At 37.2% G+C, this 19,370-nt stretch overlaps 1 protein-coding gene across 1 annotated transcript; it reads right to left on the reverse strand.

Moving 5' to 3' along the window:
- Positions 1 to 303: 303 nt before the first annotated feature.
- On the reverse strand, positions 304 to 17,608 carry LOC149819514 (uncharacterized). The gene is made up of 6 exons (XM_089985330.1): positions 17,230 to 17,608; positions 16,956 to 17,133; positions 6,355 to 6,452; positions 1,485 to 1,581; positions 871 to 956; positions 304 to 766 (listed from the first exon to the last, which is right to left on the reverse strand). The coding sequence occupies exons 1-6, from the start codon at positions 17,509 to 17,511 to the stop codon at positions 713 to 715; spliced, it is 795 nt and encodes a 264-aa protein (XP_089841456.1). The 5' UTR covers positions 17,512 to 17,608; the 3' UTR covers positions 304 to 712.
- Between the last annotated feature and the right edge of the window lie 1,762 nt (positions 17,609 to 19,370).

Below are 19,370 nucleotides of genomic sequence, written 5' to 3' on the forward strand. Positions count from 1 at the left end.
CTGATGGGGGCTCCGCATGTTTGGAAGGAGTTGTTAGTGCACGTCACCATGTGTTGGGACGTTGCAAGTTCAAAACCCAATGGTATGTTGTGCAACTGGTGGGGGTCTGCCTAACCCCAGCTTGCCTTTCAAAAAAATTGTCCCAAATTAGTGGTGGGCCATGAAGTTACCAAAGCCTCCATCTTGTCGATATTATATAGATAGCCAGTGAAGATTTTTCTAGAGGAAACGACTACAAACATGCCGGTAAGCCAATAATCATGTATTCATCATATATTTATCAATAATAACAGCACAGAGAAATGAAAATCTTCAATTCTATTTTTCATTATTGTCCTTCAGGAATGTAAGCTATATAGAACACAGCTTATCTGCAATAAGACTAAATCAACTGGGATCAGAGCAAACTGAAGAATCTTAGATAAGGGAATTATGCTGAGTACAACATAAACAAAATGCTAAGCAACCTCAAAAAGAGCAATATTCTTCCAATACTCGATCCATTTCCAAGTAGGCCAAAATATAAACACAATTAGAACAGGTTCTTCTGGTTGACAGCAACAGGGTACCTTCTGCACGTCTTGGTTAATGCTCTCAATTTCATATGCACAGTCTGGGTATGACATACGAACCCTCAAGTTTGTTCTCCAGCTCATGCTCAAACTTCTTCAAGCATTCCTGTTAACGTGCTAACATGATCCATTCAAAGGTTTCACTTGTGAAGAATACCCTTCTTTGGCAATTTTGGTTTTCTTTGAGCATGGTGCTGGAGGCAGATACGTGGAGAAGCAATTAATATCAGGCACCAAAAAATTATCGTATGAAATGGATTGCTATCATTGAAAATCAGTTAAGAGCAACAGAGCCCACCTTTTGCCTTTCTAGGGCTTCATAGTCAGTCCTCTCCTTCCAATTACTCTTCCGCAGTTTGATTGGTCGGTTTCCCACATATTTACCTGCACTATTTCTTGTCAAACATTTAACAAGTTTGAACTCAAAATGCAAATATCATATTCATAACGGGCTATAGTGTGGTTGATCAGGGACCAGTATACTTAGCAACAACAAATCAATAACCAATGGGTATGGTAACTGGATATGATGGACCAACATAAGGGAAGCAAGGGTTTTGTCTCTTCCATGTTCACAGAAATCAGGTGCAATACAGGTAGATTCCTATTTAGATGGACAATCGAGGTGTGTGTTGGGGCGTGGAGACTGGTTATTTCCAAAGCATAAGAATAACCGAAACTTAGATCCAGCCGGTTTAATGCTTTGAAGATGGTCAAACATGAAGAACAGGTCAGCCGAAGGATTAGCTTTTCCTAGTGGACAAAAAAAAAAAATCAAGAAGAATGTAACCCCTATCAATTTCGCAAATACCAGAGAGAGAAAGAGAGAGAGAGAGAGAGAGAGAGAGAGAGAGAGAGAGAGAGAGAGAGAGAGAGAGAGAGAGAGAGAGAGAGAGAGAGAGAGAGAGAGACCATTCAATTCCTTTATTGCTTGAGCAAGATCTGAAGGGTTGGAGAAGCTAACAAATCCATAACCCCGAGTCTTTCCAGTCCTCTTGTCTCTTACTACCTGCACAAATTTTGGCATACAATTTAACAGACCTGGAAAAAGTTTTAATATCAGGTACATGTCCAATTAAAGCCTGTATGTGAAAGTCAAAGCTCCTCAGAAATAGAACATATAAATGCTCCACAAGCCAAAAAACAATGATGCCATTATACGAAGATCTCCTATGTGCATTAAGAAGACAAACTAAATAAAAAATTGGCAGCCGCTCCCATTTCTTGGAGAAACAAAAAAAAATCAGTTAAAAGAAAAAAAATTCAACATGCTTGTTTTACCTTCTACAGATCATTGTTCCTTTCATTCTGTCCTCCAACTCTCACCTGTCACCAAATGGCACGGAACCCAAGACACAAGAAACTAAACATAACAACATAGATAAAATCCAAATGCATTATAAAAATGTATTTGGCTAGATACAACAAGTCATGCAAATACAACAGAAGAAACAAGATATAAAAAGTTAAATATTTTATTGATGAGAAATAAACACAAAAAATATACAAGAAAAACCTCACTACAATACTCATGCACACACTCAATATACATCCATCCTCTCTCACCTATACAACAAAAGGATGAACAACATACAGAGGAAGACATAGTCAAACTAGCCGTTAGAGGCAGTCGTACTGTTAGAGCAAATCCCATCAGCTAGTTTGACTATTCAAACTAGTCATTAAAGCAAATCCTACAAACCCCAACGACTACTTGGTCAATCACATTTGACCAAAAGGAAAAGTAAATAAATACAGTTACAAAATTTAGTCATCTTAAATAATGACAAAAAATAATAAAAATAAAATCCCTATTCTACCCTAAAAGTATACAATATGTATACTTATCCTAAATTATCCTTTTACTAAAATCTAAATCACAACAACTATACTTTAGTATACTGGGAATTACAATGAGATAGAAAATACAAAGGAAAATATCTATAAGTATACTTAGGTATATAATACAATGCATATTTCTTAAAAAAAACCCTTCAAAACTTATGGTGGACAACCAAAAGTTTGTAAAAAATATATATAAGAGACAATAATAGATCTTCAATGGCTTCAAAGAATAATCGTTATGGTGAGTCCTTCAACAACAATAGATCTTCCAAAGAAAACACCATGATCATTATTAGGAATCCAATCTTTTTAATATCTAAGGAGCTTTATCCCAATCCATGACTTTGATTAGATCCTGCATTGAGTTAATGACAAAATACAACAACTACAACCAAAAGATTATAACACAAAATATAGTAAAAAACACAAGATATATATAGAGAGAGTAATGGGTACATGCTAAATGAAATATGCTAAATGGGTTTTTCTGCTCTTCTGGTGTTTTTTTCGCAGTTCCAACCCCATAAATGTTGGGCATGGTCGATTTATGAGGAATCCACACCTGGATCATGTGTTTTCGATGAAAAAAAATGATATTTGGAGCCAAAAAAATTTACAAAGATTTTGGACCGTTGATTTTGGAACGTTATAAAAACCCACCCATGAGCTGATTCCTATAAAACCAAGTACAAAGATCACATCTGTACGGTCAGAATTTAAAAATAAAATGAAAAAACCCTGAAAAACTCATTTAGCATGTACCCGCTACTCTCTCTCTCTCTCTCTCTCTCTATATATATATATATATATATATATATATATATATGTGAGAGGATGGCCAAACACACCTAAGACATGAGAAAATATAATATATAGAAAATACAATATAAATTACAATCAAGAGAAAAGCTACTTAAAAAAAACAATTACAAGAACCAACAACTAAATACATGTAAGAGATACAATAGAATTTTCAAACAAGAGTCACTAAACATAATTTCATATTGCCAATAATTCTAAAATATGCATAGTCACAAAAACAACACATTTCCAAAGATAGATACAAGATATTAAAACACTAGAGACCAGAAATAATCACATATCAATATAGACTATTAAGAGGCAAGCATGCTCAAACAATATTTCAATAGCTTAGATAAACATTTCATACGGATACTTAAAACAACAACAATTCTAAACAACCATATCAAATTGTCATCAAGTAAGAATCATATAAGAGCAAGACTTTAATGTCTCAAAGAAATGAAAAAGCTCAAAGGACCATAACAATACATGTTTCAATAATAATAACAATATCAATATAGATCTATAGGATCATATTGTGATACATGTATTCTTTGGATATTTGTTTTTCTTCATGCATATTTTGTGCATTTTGTGAGATTAATAAAAATACTTTTTATTTGTGTGTGCTCTCTTGCCTTATTGGCTTGTGTTTATGTCCTTAGTGGCTTTATATGTGCTCACCTTTTAATTCATTAAAATTGATATTTTAAGTATGTGCTCTTTTGCATTAATGGCCTTGTTTGTGTCCTTAGTGGCCTTGAATTCTTTCATTGCCCTTGGGTAACTTGTTTGTTTTTAGCCCTAGTGGCATTGTGATTATTCCAATGTTGACTATTTCCCTCTTGAATTGCCTTTTGTTTGTCTTCCTTGTAAGGTTATATGTCTTGTGAACAATTTGTTACATATTATTGTGAGACTTGTGTATGCCATATTTGTGGCTTCTCATGAGGATATGCTTGTATCTTGTTTTGCATGCGATTCTTCAAACTCCCTTTGTTAGATTTGATTTGGAATTTATTTTGTCAAATTGATTCTTGCTTATAACCTCATTTTTTGAATGTGATTTCCAAAGTTTTATTGTGGCTTTGGTTTAGTCCATTAGAGTATTTTCTTTGATGCATCATGTCTTTTTTTTTGACCTTTTCGAGGTGAGTTGTGTGCACCTGGTTATTTTGTCAATTTAGACTGCCTATTTATGAATGTAGTGTTGGCACTCGGTTTGGCTCTAACTGACGGTTCTTTGATCTCTAATTTTGTGAGTGTGTTGTATCACTCATTTGCTTATTTGGACATTGTTATATTGGATACCCGTCTTGATATTTATTTGTGATGGCTAAGCTGTTATTTGCTTGTAACCATGGTGGTCCTTATGGATTAAATCTTATAATATTGCAAAATTTATTGCTCTTGCATTGATTTGAATTTTTTATTTTCAAATCTTTTTGCTTATTTTTATTGACATTAGTTTGTTTTCATTACAGTATTCTTACCTCTCTTGTTTTTCCACTCTTTTCTATTATTTAAGTGGTTTTTTCTTTAGACAATGGATCTTGTTTAGCACTTTTACAACCACGTGTGTGGTGAGTTGTGTGCACCCGTTGTAGTTGATGGTGTTTACAACTTTACAACCATGTATGAGGTGCACTGTGTGCATCTCTTTGGTTATAGTTGGGTTTATTGTTAGTTTAGATAGCCGGTATTGTTGGTGCATGGTCACTGATATGGTTATTGCAGATATTCTTTTTTTATCTCTTGTCCTATGTGTTGATTCCCTCGGATTTTGAGGACGTTGGGTTGGAGGTCAGTGAGGTGATTGCTTGTGGTGACCAAACCATTGTTTTTATAAAACCTTGATGGGATTTGTGAAATTTCTTATTGTTTCTCATGATGTTAAAATTTGTTGATGCAGGATTTCTAAAATCTCATGTATTTTTTAATCTTTTTCGCTGCCCTTTTATGAGAAATGGTTATTTTTGGAGTCTCCATTAGCATACATTATGAATTATAATATGCCTTGTTTGCATAGACTGAAATATATTGAATGTATTTATTTCACATGGACACGCCTGAGAGGTCATTGTACCCGTGTCGACATGGGGACGAGTACCGGGCGTAGTGTGGGACCTGTGGGTACACTATGGGTCGGGTCTGCATTAAAACTTTGGTTTGACCAAGGTCAAAAGGGCAGGGCCATTTTGGTCAAGCCCACTAGATAAAACCCCTCTCTCTCTCGTTCCCCCTTTTCTCTCTCTATCTTGTTTTCTCCATCTCTTTCTATATCGTCTTCCCCCTTTCTCTCTCTCTCTCTCTCGACACATCAACGAGATCTGGCAGACCTCCAAAGACTGAAGGAACTCACCTCGCGACACTCTAGCGACCTCTGACGGACGACGAAGAGGTAGGAGCATCTCTCGACGACTGATATAGTGTGTTTTCAGTTTATATTTTCATACAATTAGTTTAGTTGGTTGTTAAATGTTAAATTAATTTATGTTATATATATATATATATATATATATATATATATATATATATATATATATATATATAATCGTTGTGTCCCCGTACCCACATTTTTTGGAATTTCCGTGTCGTACCCTCCATATCTGCACCCATACTCATGTGACATACCATATAAGGGATTAGACTAGCAGGTAAGTTTGCTCTTATCGAACATAGACATCAATGACAATTTTTTACCTTAGAGTACAACCAATGATGCCATCAAATCATCGTAGACAACAAGAAAGATATGGTAGCATGATCAAACATCTTCAAACAATCAAGTAGTTACTTCGTCGTGCCCAACTCTCATGACACTCTACCGATTTGAATAATTGCATCCAGTTACAAATCAGTATAAACCATTCACACTGGGCTCAAGACAACATATGCATGACAAGTAGGCTTTGATTCTTCGACATGCATGACAAGCGGGTGTTGATTCTTCACCACTAAGGGTAAAGAAGAATCCTCTATAGGCATTTAATACATGTCCAAGTTGTTTTTAATTTTGTTTTTTTATGTTTCACTCTCTTTGGCTAGACAACCAGAGCAGTAAAGATTCAAAACCTGAGATTGATGGCAAAAAAATATTTAGAAATGCAAGGCAAATTCTAATGAAACGCACCTTTGCCATGTTGAATGAAGGAAACCTTGAAAATGCTTTTGAAAGAACCTCGTCATTGACCTCGTTTCCAAGATCTCCACAAAATAATCGAAAATCATCTACAATAACAGCAAGACAAAATTTACAAATAGGATACAAAAAATGGTGAAGTATAACTAAGGCTCGAAAATAATTGTGCAGCTTTTAAAAAATAAGAACATAATGCATGAAGCCATACACATTTCGAAGCTAACTGCAATAGTAGCACATAAACTAAACATACAATGTCAAGAAGTGTGATGCCCAGCCATTTGAAGCATACATGCAACAATGAAAAATGACTAGGAACTTTAATGTGCCTAGAAATTTTCCTAAATTACCCAAAAGTGTCTTATGGAGAAAAAGAGGGATCTTCCTAAGCAGCACCAATAGAAAAGGTCCTTACAGAAACCCACGTAACTAGGTAGGTTGGTTTAGCAAAATGCATGATTTTCCTAAGAAAGTAGAATCCGTGTAAAGGGGTGATAGGAACACTACTTTCCTAAGGAGATTTATTTACCTGGGAATGGGATCACCATTCTATGAAGAGATATGTTAAAATATGATGTATATATATATATATAGATTACGACACATACACATATATATTATCATATATGTCTATGTGTCTATCTACATATATAAATATATATATTTATTTTGTAATACCTGATAGGGGTAATTCTGTCATTTCACATGTACACGCATATTCTAGATATGCTTTCTTTTTCTTTTTCCCTTTATTCTTTTTTTACCTTTTTTTGTTTTTCCTTTTTTATTGTTTGAGAGGGGTCCACATAGAGTCGTTGGACCCCTCCAACGGTCATAAATATGACCGTTGGAGGGGCTCCAACGACTCTATGGGAGCCCCTCCTTGGGTCCCTTGCTGTGTATAAATAAGGGGCATGACCCCATGTATTCTTCAAGCTTCTTATGAAGCATTTTATGAGTGAAATATATTTTTTTACCTCTTTGTGTGTTTGACCACTTTTTGTGGTTTATTTTGCCCATTTGTGGCCTCTTGTGTATGTGAGTGCTTCCGTGCTTTCTCTTGGAGATTTCACATCTCTCATTTGGCACTTCATTACATGGTATCAGAGCCTTGGTTGAAGAAGGATTCATCGGATTCTCTCTTGACAAATAATATCTCTTCTCTCTCTTGTCTCAATACTCTTTTTCTATAAATGGCCAACAAAGATGCAAAAATCGATCTCTCATTCAAATTGGATGGGACCAATTACCGCATGTGGGTGGCCGCTATGGAAAATAATCTCAAAGGTAAAAAACTTTGGGGTTACGTATGTGGAACCATTCCGGAACCACAATTGAAGCTAACCAAGTTTGAAGGAGACGAAGAAAAAGCATTGAATAAAGAAGAAAAAGAAAAAGCTATTCTTGATTACTCTTCAAAAATGGAAGATTGGGAAAGTGAGCATGCTAAAATCTTAGCATGATTCATGAATAATGTCGAATTGAAGATTTGTGCAAATCTTGCAAAATTCAAGAAAGCTAATGAAGCTTGGTTTTTTATGAAAGGAATGTACACCCAAAGAGACCTTGCTAGGCACTTTTTTCTACAAGAAAAGGTAAGAGCTACCAAGCAAGGTGATATGAGTATTAGAGACTACTATAGTGCTCTATCCTCTTTATGGGATGAGTTTGTTCTTCTCGAACCGCAATGGGAAGGAAGTGCTATTGCCATGAGACAAGAGCAAATGGAAAAAAAGAGGTTCTTTCAATTTATTCATGGGCTTCGTCTCGAATTTGAGCAACTTAGAGGATCTCTTCTTCATAGGGCCTCTACTCCTCTAAGTGACATTTTGGCCGACTTATGTCAAGAAGAAACCTGTTTGACCTTAAAAAGAGATGTTGATGAAGTACATGCCGTGTCTAGACCCGGCAACAATGTTAGATCATATAAACCACCACATTTTTGGAAGAATAATGGTGGTGGAGGAAGAAAAATCATTTGTCATAATTGTAATGAACCGGGCCATATTCGTCCGGATTGTCCTAAATTCAAAAAGAAGGTGGCTTCCGTGGGTGAAACTCCTCCAATCATCAATGAAGATTAAAAGAAGGATGGTGACATAAAGGAGTCCATCGCTCATCTAACCGAAACTCTTCAACAATTTATAAAGGTGAACTCCTCTACATCATCCTCTTCACCTTCCACTTCCGGTGCCACCATCTCCTCCTTTCCAGGTATGACTTCTTGGATTCTTGACTCGGGTGCCTCTTTCCATATGACTCCAAATGCATCACTTTTGTCAAAACCAAGTCTCAATAAATTCAAATCATATGTATCCACCGCCGATGGAACATCCTTGAATGTTGAAGGCATTGGAAATCTTGAGAAAACTTATGACCAAAACAAAAAAAATTTTGTTCCCAAAATCCGAATTATTCCAAAACTTAATCTAAATCTTTTTTCCGTTTCTCAAATTACCGATTTTGAGTGTAATGTCTCGTTTTCACCAACCCATTGCTATGTGCAGGATCTCTGGTCCGGGAAGCGGATTGGGCAAGGCCATAGAAGAGGGGACCTTTATTATATGGATTTTTTGTCTTTGCCATCCAAATCATTTTGTAATCATGTTTAATCTAAAGATATTGAGACTTGGCATAAGAGACTTGAACACCCTAGTATTTCCAAAGTTGTACCTTTTTCCGTTTTTGGAAAAATTTTGTAATACAAATACATTTACATGCAATGATTCTATTCTTGGGAAAATTCACTCTCTTCCATATTCACATAGTAATTTCGTGTCAAAGAGACCTTTTGAACTTGTGCATTTCGATGTATGGGGACCGACACCCGTTATGTCCAAAGGGGGCTACTCTTACTATGTTTCTTTTATTGATGACTTTACTAGATACACATGGGTTTACATTATTAAGAATAAATCCGATGTCTTCACTAATTTTAAAGAATTTCACGTTCTTGTTCAAAATCAATTTCAACACAATATAGCCATATTTAGATCTCGGGAGGTGAGTACATGTCTAAAGATTTTCAAAATTATTTTAAAACAAATGGAATTTTGCACCAACGATCTTGTCCTAAAACTCCGCAACAAAATGGTCTTGCGGAAAGGAAACATAGACATTTAATTGAAACCACAAGAACTCTTCTTGTGTCTAAAAATGTTCCTAAAAACTTTTGGGCCGAAGCTCTTCTTACCGCAACATATCTTATAAATCGTATGCCCTCTTCTTCTTTAAAAAATGTTTCACCTTTTGAAAAATTATTTAAAATTACTCCAGATTTTAATAGACTAAGAATCTTTGGATGCAAATGTTTTGTACTTAGTCAAGGACAAGATAAATTGTCACCTAAAGCTCTTGAATGTGTGTTCATTGGCTATGGTGAGAATAAAAAAGGCTATAGATGCTATGATATTCGAAACAACAAACTGTATGTGTCGAGAAATGTAAACTTTATTTAAGAACAAAATGGTTTCGATATCCACACATCTAGGGAAGACATCGATTATTCTTTTCTATTTGACTTAGCTCCTAGAATTGAGTCCCCTGAGACAATTATTTGTGATACTACTTGTGATGGCATCTTACATTATAATGATATACCACAACATGATAATGTTTTCCAAACTGAAAACATTAATGATATAAATGTATATACCCGGCGGTTAAGAAATGAACATCAACCTGCTATTGATAGATACTCTCAAGACTTCTCTTTAGAAGAATCTATTGACAACAATCCACCTAGGAGATCTTCTCGTACTAGTATGCCACCACAAAAATTTGTGTCTTATGAATCATTTTCTCCGAATTATAGGACTTGTCTCATGTTAATACATTCGTATCATGAGCCTACCTCATTCAAGGAAGCTAAAGATCATCCACATTGGATTGAAGCTATGAAAATCGAATTAGAGGCTCTTAACAAAGCCCAAACCTGGAGCATTATTCCTCAACCTTTAGGAAAAGGCAATTGGGTGTAGATGGGTATATATAGTCAAAACTAAATGTGATGGGTCTCTAGAAAGATACAAAGCTCGCTTGGTTGCAAAAGGCTACGCCCAAGAATATGGGATTGACTATGAAGAAACCTTTGCTCCTGTAGCCAGAACGACTAGTGTACGAACCTTAATTGCTTTAGCCTCCATCAAGCAATGGCCAATATATCAACTTGATGTTAAAAATGTGTTCCTAAATGGAACTCTGTGTGAAGAAGTTCTTATGGACCCTCCGCCGGGTCTTGAAATTGGGAAAGAAAATATTCTAAAATTGAACAAAGCTCTCTATGGTCTTAAACAAGCACCAAAAGCTTGGTATGATCTTTTTATCAAAGTAGTTCTTGATAATGGTTTTTCCTCATGTTACATAGATACTGCTTTGTTTGTTAAATCTTCTAATGAATACATAACAATTTTGTTGCTATATGTTGACGATATGATTATCACAGGTAATGATAAGAAAGGTATTGACTTTATTAAAAATATTCTTAAGAAAAATTTTGATATGTCTGACCTGGGTTTTCTAAGGCATTTCTTAGGAATTGAAGTTGCATACTCCCCCAAGGGGTATGTCCTATCTCAGATGAAGCTTGCCTCTTCACCACCAAAGCTTTGCCATCGCCTTGCTTCTACTTCCTCCTTAGCAAACTCTCGGTGATTTCACCGTGTGTTTGAGGGGAGGTATTAAAATATGATGTATATATATATATATATATAGATTACGACACATACACATATATATTATCATATATATGTCTATGTGTCTATCTACATATATTTATTTTGTAATACCCGATAGGGGTAATTCTGTCATTTCACATGTACACGCATATTCTAGATATGCTTTCTTTTTCCCTTTATTCTTTTTTCTTTTTTTACCTTTTTTTGTTTTTCCTTTTTCATTGTTTGAGAGGGGTCCACGTAGAGTCGTTGGACCCCTCCAACGGTCATAAATATGACCGTTGGAGGGGCTCCAACAACTCTATGGGAGCCCCTCCTTGGGTCCGTCGCTGTGTATAAATAAGGGGCATGACCCCATGTATTCTTCAAGCTTCTTATGAAGCATTTTATGAGTGAAATATATTTTTTTACCTCTTTGTGTGTTTGACCACTTTTTGTGGTTTATTTTGCCCATTTGTGGCCTCTTGTGTATGTGAGTGCTTCCGTGCTTTCTCTTGGAGATTTCACATCTCTCATTTGGCACTTCATTACAAGATATACCCAGGACCATAATTACCTGTTTCTCTACTTTCAGCAGAGAACTACAACCCATGACCTGGCATTCCGGGCATAGCCAAATCCTTACCTACCTACCTGAGCAAACCAGGGTCTTTAGTCCTCATGCTGCACAACTTGCAACCAGCAAGCCTCGGGACCATGCCTAGGATTAGTATTTCTTGTCGCAAGTTTACCCTTGATAGTTACACCGATTGCAAAAGTCTTTGTCCGGGGAAGAAAGAATAGTTGAAAACTATAGCTACATGAATTTTCATGAGAATTTAAAGGGATTAACCTTCAATATCTTTACTAGGAAGTCTCGTGTTGGCCACAGTAGGGCTTTCTCTTCTCCCATATACAACTTCAACTACTCATACTGCTATCCTAATCACTGATGCATGTACATATTTTTCTTTTTGTCCACTCACATTTAAGCATTTTTCTTTCTCTTATCTGTCATGTAATCTTTCACCATTCATTGCTGAAGTGATATTTTCTTTGTGAGCAATCCTTTCACAACAATTTGCATAAGTTTCAATCCAAATGCCCAGAAAAAACAAACCACGAAGTAGAAGTCCCTGAATCAGCAGACTGCAACATTGGGAACAAATAAACTAAGAAATGCAATTCTACAAACGCTAGCATGGACTAAAAACACAAAGACCACACATTCTATATGATAGCTAGATCAGTAAAGCTGCACTATCTTAACTGGGGGTTCATGTTTCAAGCCCCTGGCTGTAACATTGTCTGCTCCATGTAAAAAGCTAAGTGTTTGGACTAACATCATACAACATTCAGAAATCCAAAATAAATAAATTAAAGGATGTGAAAATCCCTTCTTTTGTATCCAATTTGATGTAATTAACAAAATGTAGCAAACGTCCAGTGTAGACTGGATAGATGTTTTGTCAATTATCAATGGTTTGGTGACATCGGTATGGGGAGATCTCTCAAGGCGTTTCCTAGATCAGTGGCTGATCACAGTGTATTGCTTTTTTATTAAGAGTGAGTTGTGATGCAAAGAAATCGTTCGGCATTCAAGTTCTTTTCATGGTGGCTTTCAGAACCGGGTTGTATAGAGATTATCTCTAGTAGTGCCCCCCAAATGGGATGTCCGATGATTCAGGTTCTTAATAAGCTTGATGCGGTGAAATCCAACCTCATGCTTTGGTGTAAGAATAAGAAGCTGGAAGATAAAGCTAACAGGCTTCGTGATAAGCTCAGTCTTGTTCAGCAAAAGATGGATAGTAGCAGCCCATCGGCTGAGGATGTGGATTTGAAAATTAATCTGAAAAGAGAGCTTGAGAAGGTTCTGCTTCAAGAGGAGTCTCAATGGCGTCAGAAGGCTTGGGCATTATGGCTAGGGAGATAGATCACCAAGTTCTTCATGGCGTCTGTGAAAGGGCGGCGCAGGTATAACCAGATCAATAGATTGCTAGTTAATGATGATTATATCTCTGACCCAGTAGGGATTGAGGATGAATGTTCAAGACTTTTTTAAAAGTTGTTTCATGAGGATGAAATCAGATTGGATGAGATGTCGTAGGAAGATGGATCAATGGTGTCTGATTCTGAAAATGAGGCACTTTTATCTCCTGTGTCACCAGATAAAATTTGCATAGCAGTGTTTCAAGCTAATGGAAAGAAAGCACCTGGGCCAGATGGGTTTCTTGGTTTGTTCTTCCAAAAGTATTGGAGTATTGTGGGAAAAGATATAGTGGTTGTTGTCATGGATTTCTTCCGCAAAGGTAAGATCGTTAGGAATATCAACTCCACGCTTATATCCCTCATTCCTAAATCTACAGATGCGGAGCAACTCAAGGATTCTCACCCTATTTTCCTTTGCAATTTCATATACAAAATCATCTATAAAGTGATGGTAAATCAAATGAGATCCATACTCACAAGAATCATTTTCAAAAAATCAAGGTGCGTTTTTTAAAGAAAAGGATATTAGGGAGAGTAATTTACTTGCGCATGAAATTGTAGATTCAATCAAAAAAAGCACTTCAACTTTGTGCATGAAATTGGATTTGTCTAAAGCTTATGACAGAATATCGTGGAATTTTCTCAAAAGCTCTCTTTTAAGATTGGGGTTTCATCCACTCTGGGTTCAAAGAGTGATGTGTGTGAATACGGTGTCCTATCGTGTGGTGGTGAATGGAAGGCCGGGAAAAAAAATAGTTCTTGAGGATTGAGACAAGGGGATCCCATTTCACCATATTTCTTTTTGATTATCATGGAACAACTATCAAGGTGTTTGAACGTTGAAGTTCAGAATAATTAGTTGGAAGTGATAAAGCTCCCCAAGGTAGATAAGAAAATTACCCACTTATTTTTTGCGGATGATGTTCTTCTCTTCTGCAATCTTGTTGAAGACCAGGTACGTGTTATTAAACATATCTTGGCTGATTTTGAGAAGGTGGTGGGGATAAAAATCAACAATGAAAAATCCTTTATAGTCCCACTAAATGTTGAACATGCTTTAGTAGAAAGAGTTGCAGTCCCACTAAATGTTGAACATGCTTTAGTAGAAAGAATTGCAGTTGTTTCTGGGTGACAGGTTGACAATCTTCCCCTGAAATACTTGGGATTACCACTTCGTTGTGGTCTATTAAAATTTGATTTGTGCCAATTATTAATTGGAAAAATCCAACAATGTATGGACTCATGGAAAACTAAGATGCTCTCTTATGTTGGAAGAGTATAGCCCCTCCTTGCAATGCTACACCCACTTGGAAACCGAATTGAAGAGGGTTCGAAGAAGAAAGGAAGAAGGCCGTACAGAGGAAGAGATGGCCAGCCACCGGTGGTGTAGACGGCACACCACCGAAGCAAAGCTACCATGTGGTCTGCAGCCCTGCAAAAGAGAAAACAAACATACATCAAAGAATACAAACACAATGATGAATGAAAGAAAGAGAAGGGAAGACACACGCTCGTAGAGAGGGGCGTGTGAGAGAGGGAGAGAGAAGAGAGGAGAGAGAGAGAGGTCGTGTTTTTTCAAACTCCAAAAACGTGAGTTAGGTTTTTTTCAAACATTTTATATTACCTAAACTATGCCCTAATTCAAAAAGCCACCTAACTAAAAAGTTAGTTCTAATTAAACTCTAAACTAGTTATTATTTACAAGTAGGTACCTAAATTCATTACAAAGAGGGGGTTTTCAGAAAATATTTATGAAAAACTTTTTAGATCGCGTGGGTTTGGGGATATGTAAGGTTTAGATCCAGTCCAAGATCCAAATTTAAGCTCTTGGGTCGGAACTGGATCCAGTCTACCTCGAAATCCAATCCAAAACCCTAAAATGCAATATTTTTCTCATTCGATTCGAGTGAAATTCGAACCGAGACCCCATTTGAACCTAAATACATCAATACATGAGTTCTAAGCCTTTAAAACACGTGAAAATGCATGAATATTGTATTAAAATGATGTGCATTTCATGCATCATCAAGTATTGTTGATACAAAATACTTTTTCAAGTATTCCTGTTTTTTGGTTGTCGTCTTTTAAGCTCCCAAAGAAAGTTATTGGCCAATTAGAATCCCTATTCAGAAATTTTCTTTGGCAAGACTATGAGTCTGGGAAATGACCGCATCTACTTTCTTGGGAAGAGATTTGTAAACCAAAGGGAGAAGGAGGTATTGGACTTCGGCGAATTTAGGAGTTGAATGATGCTTTTTTGGCCAAACTGGCCATAGACGTTTTAACTGGGAACTCCTTCTGGGCGGAGTTTATGCGAGCCAAATACCTGCGAAATAGAAGCATGTAGGGCGTCAATTCTGATATTGGTTCTGGAGCCTGGAAGGGTATTTGTTTGGGGTGGAAGCATATTGAGCAGCTTATATCTTGTCAAGTGTCAAATGGGAAAGAAACCCGATTTTGGTGAGACCCATGGCCAAGTCTTTCTCTTATTTCATTTATAATTGTGCAGGACATGAGGATGATTACTAATGTCAAGAAAATCACAGTTAAAGAGGGGATTATTAAATATTGAAATAGGTGCTCTCCTTTTGTTGGACTTGATGATGTCTGGCATAATGTTCAAGATTTTGAGTTAGCGGAAGGTAGAGACCGGATCTGCTGGAGAGGTTCTGAAATCTCTAATCTTTCCAGACAGGACATTTGGGACAGTATTCGTCATCAAGCTGATCGACATGGCTGGTACATGCTGGTCTGGGCAAAGAAAGTCCCGCCCAGGGCCTCTTGGGTGATTTACATTGCTTGTCGTGAAAGGCTCCTTACTCAGGACAAATTAAAATCATTTGGTATTTCATTACCTAACAGGTGTCCATTGTGTTCCAAAGCTGAGGAAGATTGTAACCATCTGCTTTTCACGTGTCCAGTTTTTTAGATTGTCTGGAAACATATTTGCACTGTTTTTGAAAAGCGTTGAGTTCCTCATTCTAAAGTCATTCAGGAACTAAAATGGTGGATGAGTTCTCGGTTCAGCATTGAATGGTTGAAGTCATGTTGAGAAGTAGTATTTCATGTTGTGTGCTGGCATTTATGGAAGCTCCATAATAAAGCCTATCATGATGAGGAAATCCCAAGATTAGCATCCATTGGTGAGCTGGTATGGAAATGTTGTGCAGGCATATTGTGTGCTCTTGACTGGCCGAGTGTTGATAGTAAAGAAATTCACCTGTTTGCCTTGTCAGGGATCATCTCAGTTAATTTTTGGGTGGATCCTTCTCTTACTTCTCTCCTCTTTGCTTCCAGCACCTTTAGAGGATGTGATTGTGTATCCTTAGCTGCATGATTTAATGATAAATTCATTATTATCGGTGGGTTCAAAAGACCCTGTTCTGGAGAGTGATTAGAAGAAGCTTGTATTGGGGCCCTAGCAGAAGTCCAGAGGAGCTGTAAGGTGGAAGTTATCTCCAACTCCAAGAGCTGGGGAAGATGCATATCGACAGCTTTAGAAGGATGTCCGAGTTCGCCTTCAGTATATACCTTGGTCCATCATTTTTCTATTGATAGGGTTCTCTGTAAAAAGCCAATGTTGGCAATGGGGTGGATTGTTTTTATGTTAAGAACTAGCAATGATCTATTGTGGAAAGATAAGCCACCTGATTGGCTACCCTTACTGGGTGATCGTATGTAAATTTTTATCATTGATTTATAGAATTTCGGGGTAACCCCCAAGCGTCCTTCCTTCAAAAAAAATTAACAAAACGTATAGCCTAAAAAAAATGCAAAAACATAGTTTGGAGATGAAACCAACATTACAGGAGACGCAATTATCTCTCTGTTTCGAACTTTACTAGGCGTTTCTCTTTCCCCCACCTTGGTGTACGGCATCAAATAAGAAAATTTCTAAAATAACAAACATTTCAGTAAAAAAGGTGGAAAAAAGAAAAGGATTCATACTTTCCGGCCAATCGGAAAGAGTGGGATCCTCCCACGACTGCCCGGCGGCCTTCCGAGGAAGGGCCTTCTTCTTCGTATCGGCCTTGTTCTCGATCTCGCTGCTCGCTAACGCCGCTTTCACGCTCTCGAGAGCTTCCGGGGTGATCGTCTGCGCGTCCCTCTGAAACAGTTGCTGAGCCTTTTGCAAGAAAACCACGAGCAATAAGCACTCTCCATAGACCAGCCGAATCTACGAAAAAGGCTACGCAAGAAAAGAACAAGGTTTTTCGGATACCTGCTGATACTGAGGGAGAGAATACACTCCTGCCACCGGCGCGGGAGCGGGCGCCGGCGCCGGAGCGACATAAACGGAGGGATACAGGTGCTGCGGCCCCTGAATCTTCGCCGTCTGAGGGAATTGAGGCAAGGGATAGGCATAGGATTGCTGGGCCGACGGATCGGGCTTCTGGAGGTGGAAAGGGACGGGGAAATAGGGCGACGGCACCGCGCCAGCGGTATTAGAGGCCCGGGAAGGGTCGGTGTACGGAGCGGTGGCTCCGGTAGATGACGACGCCATGACGGAAGCTTCAGGCGAACGAACGGCCGGGAGAGGCGATGAAGGGAAGGGTTTCCGGCTACCGAATGCCCTACGCGAACGGAAATACGGACGGAGACTTCCCTAGAGAGAGAGAGAGAGAATTTTTGGGGTCTAATTGGGTCGGATTTTGTCGGACCCGTTCTTGAATCGGGTTTAGAAATATAATTTAAGACTAAAGACGATCCAATTTGATTCGAGTCCGGATTCAGATTTGAGTAGGTTAAAAACGGTTTTGGTTTTAACTAGACTTGTTTTTATCAGGTCTAACAAATAGATCTATATCCGACTCTGTTTGATTCGGGTTTGTGTTCGGGTTCAGGTATAGCTGAAATTTAGCAGACACATATGCATTAATGGTTTAGGTAAAAAGAGGGTCTTCCAAATGGGTAAGGTCCTAGATTGATTCATGTTCAGATTGGGTCTACATATTGCTAAGACTATATTCTTGTATGAGCTCATCAGTTTAGATATAAATTAGGTTGAGTATAAATGACTGGATTTATTTTAATTCCAGTAAGTTCTCTTCCAATTTTTAACTTTTTAGATTTAGAAAAGTTGTTATCATAAAGGAAACTTATTGCATTAATGATGATTGTATTTTTTATTATTAATAATTATATTAAATTTCTCATAATCAGTGCATATTAAGTTCTTCTTATGGTAGGTTTAGGTATTGGGTCCAAGCCGGGTTCGACTTTGGTACATATTATATAGAACCATTTAAGTCAGGTATGAAATGTTTTGCATATATATGAGTTCAGGTTCGGGTTGCTTCGGGTAAAAAACTATATAGAATCGTTAGGGTCGAGTACAAAGACTGAGGCGTTTTTGAAACTAAGAACCGACACATTTTTTAAATGGTTCTTAATTTTAGACCCAATCGAACCCATGAGTCTGCCGAAATTGGGTTGGTTCGAAGTATTAGTTCAGTTAATTAGTATACCCGACCCAGTTACACCCGTAGTAGAGTTAATGCCTCGAGGAGGGTAAGAGGAATGAGAAGGGTTAATATGGTCGATATTTTGAAAGCAGCACGATTTTATCCAGATAACTTCGAGAGCGGATCTTGTAAAACGTTGGTTGAGATTGCTAATCTCACCCAGCGTTTGACAGGATCCGCTCTCGATAACTTCAAATACAGTATAGTTGAAAATATTGCATTTTCTCGCAATATTAACTGCCAAGAGCAAATATTTCTTTTTTATATTATTTATGTCATAACCTTTTATTTCTTTTACTGTTTTTATGCTGAGTCAGTAGAATATTAGAACTAATGTGTGAACCGTGATTTTTGGTTCTCCCTCATGAATCTAACAGGATCTGATCTACATGCTTGGATTTATAATATCCCACTCTAGAATCATCCGATCCATTAATGATTTTTTTTTAAGGCTTTCAAATCAATGCCACAATATGATGTTTCAACCTGTACACTCCACCTGTTATTTCTTTCTTGTAAAAATCTCACCCAGTGTAAATGTATGATTTTTCTTTTTCTTTCACTGAAATTTCTTCACCATACTTCCACACTGGATCTTTCCTGTTTTTACCGCTGAAATTCTCTTTGATTGCTTTCATTCTAGCCATTTCCCCTTAAAAAACAAAACCATCAAGTTGAATTTTATAAATAGCAAAATAAATGAATAAAATATTGAATTAAAGCAATAGCATGGATAAGCAAAGATCTATATATATATAGGAAATGAAAACCTACAAAATGGGCAATGGGCACGGTGCTAAATAAAACATGCTAATGGATTTCCATGTTTTTTTGTTTTTGAAATGTTAGCCGTACAGGTGATATATATGTTTGTTTTTATATTAATCACTTCTTGAAG

The sequence above is a fragment of the Nuphar pumila genome, chromosome 13, assembly GCF_984573655.1.
Source record: "Nuphar pumila chromosome 13, dmNupPumi1.hap1.1, whole genome shotgun sequence".
In the NCBI taxonomy this organism is placed as follows: domain Eukaryota; kingdom Viridiplantae; phylum Streptophyta; class Magnoliopsida; order Nymphaeales; family Nymphaeaceae; genus Nuphar; species Nuphar pumila.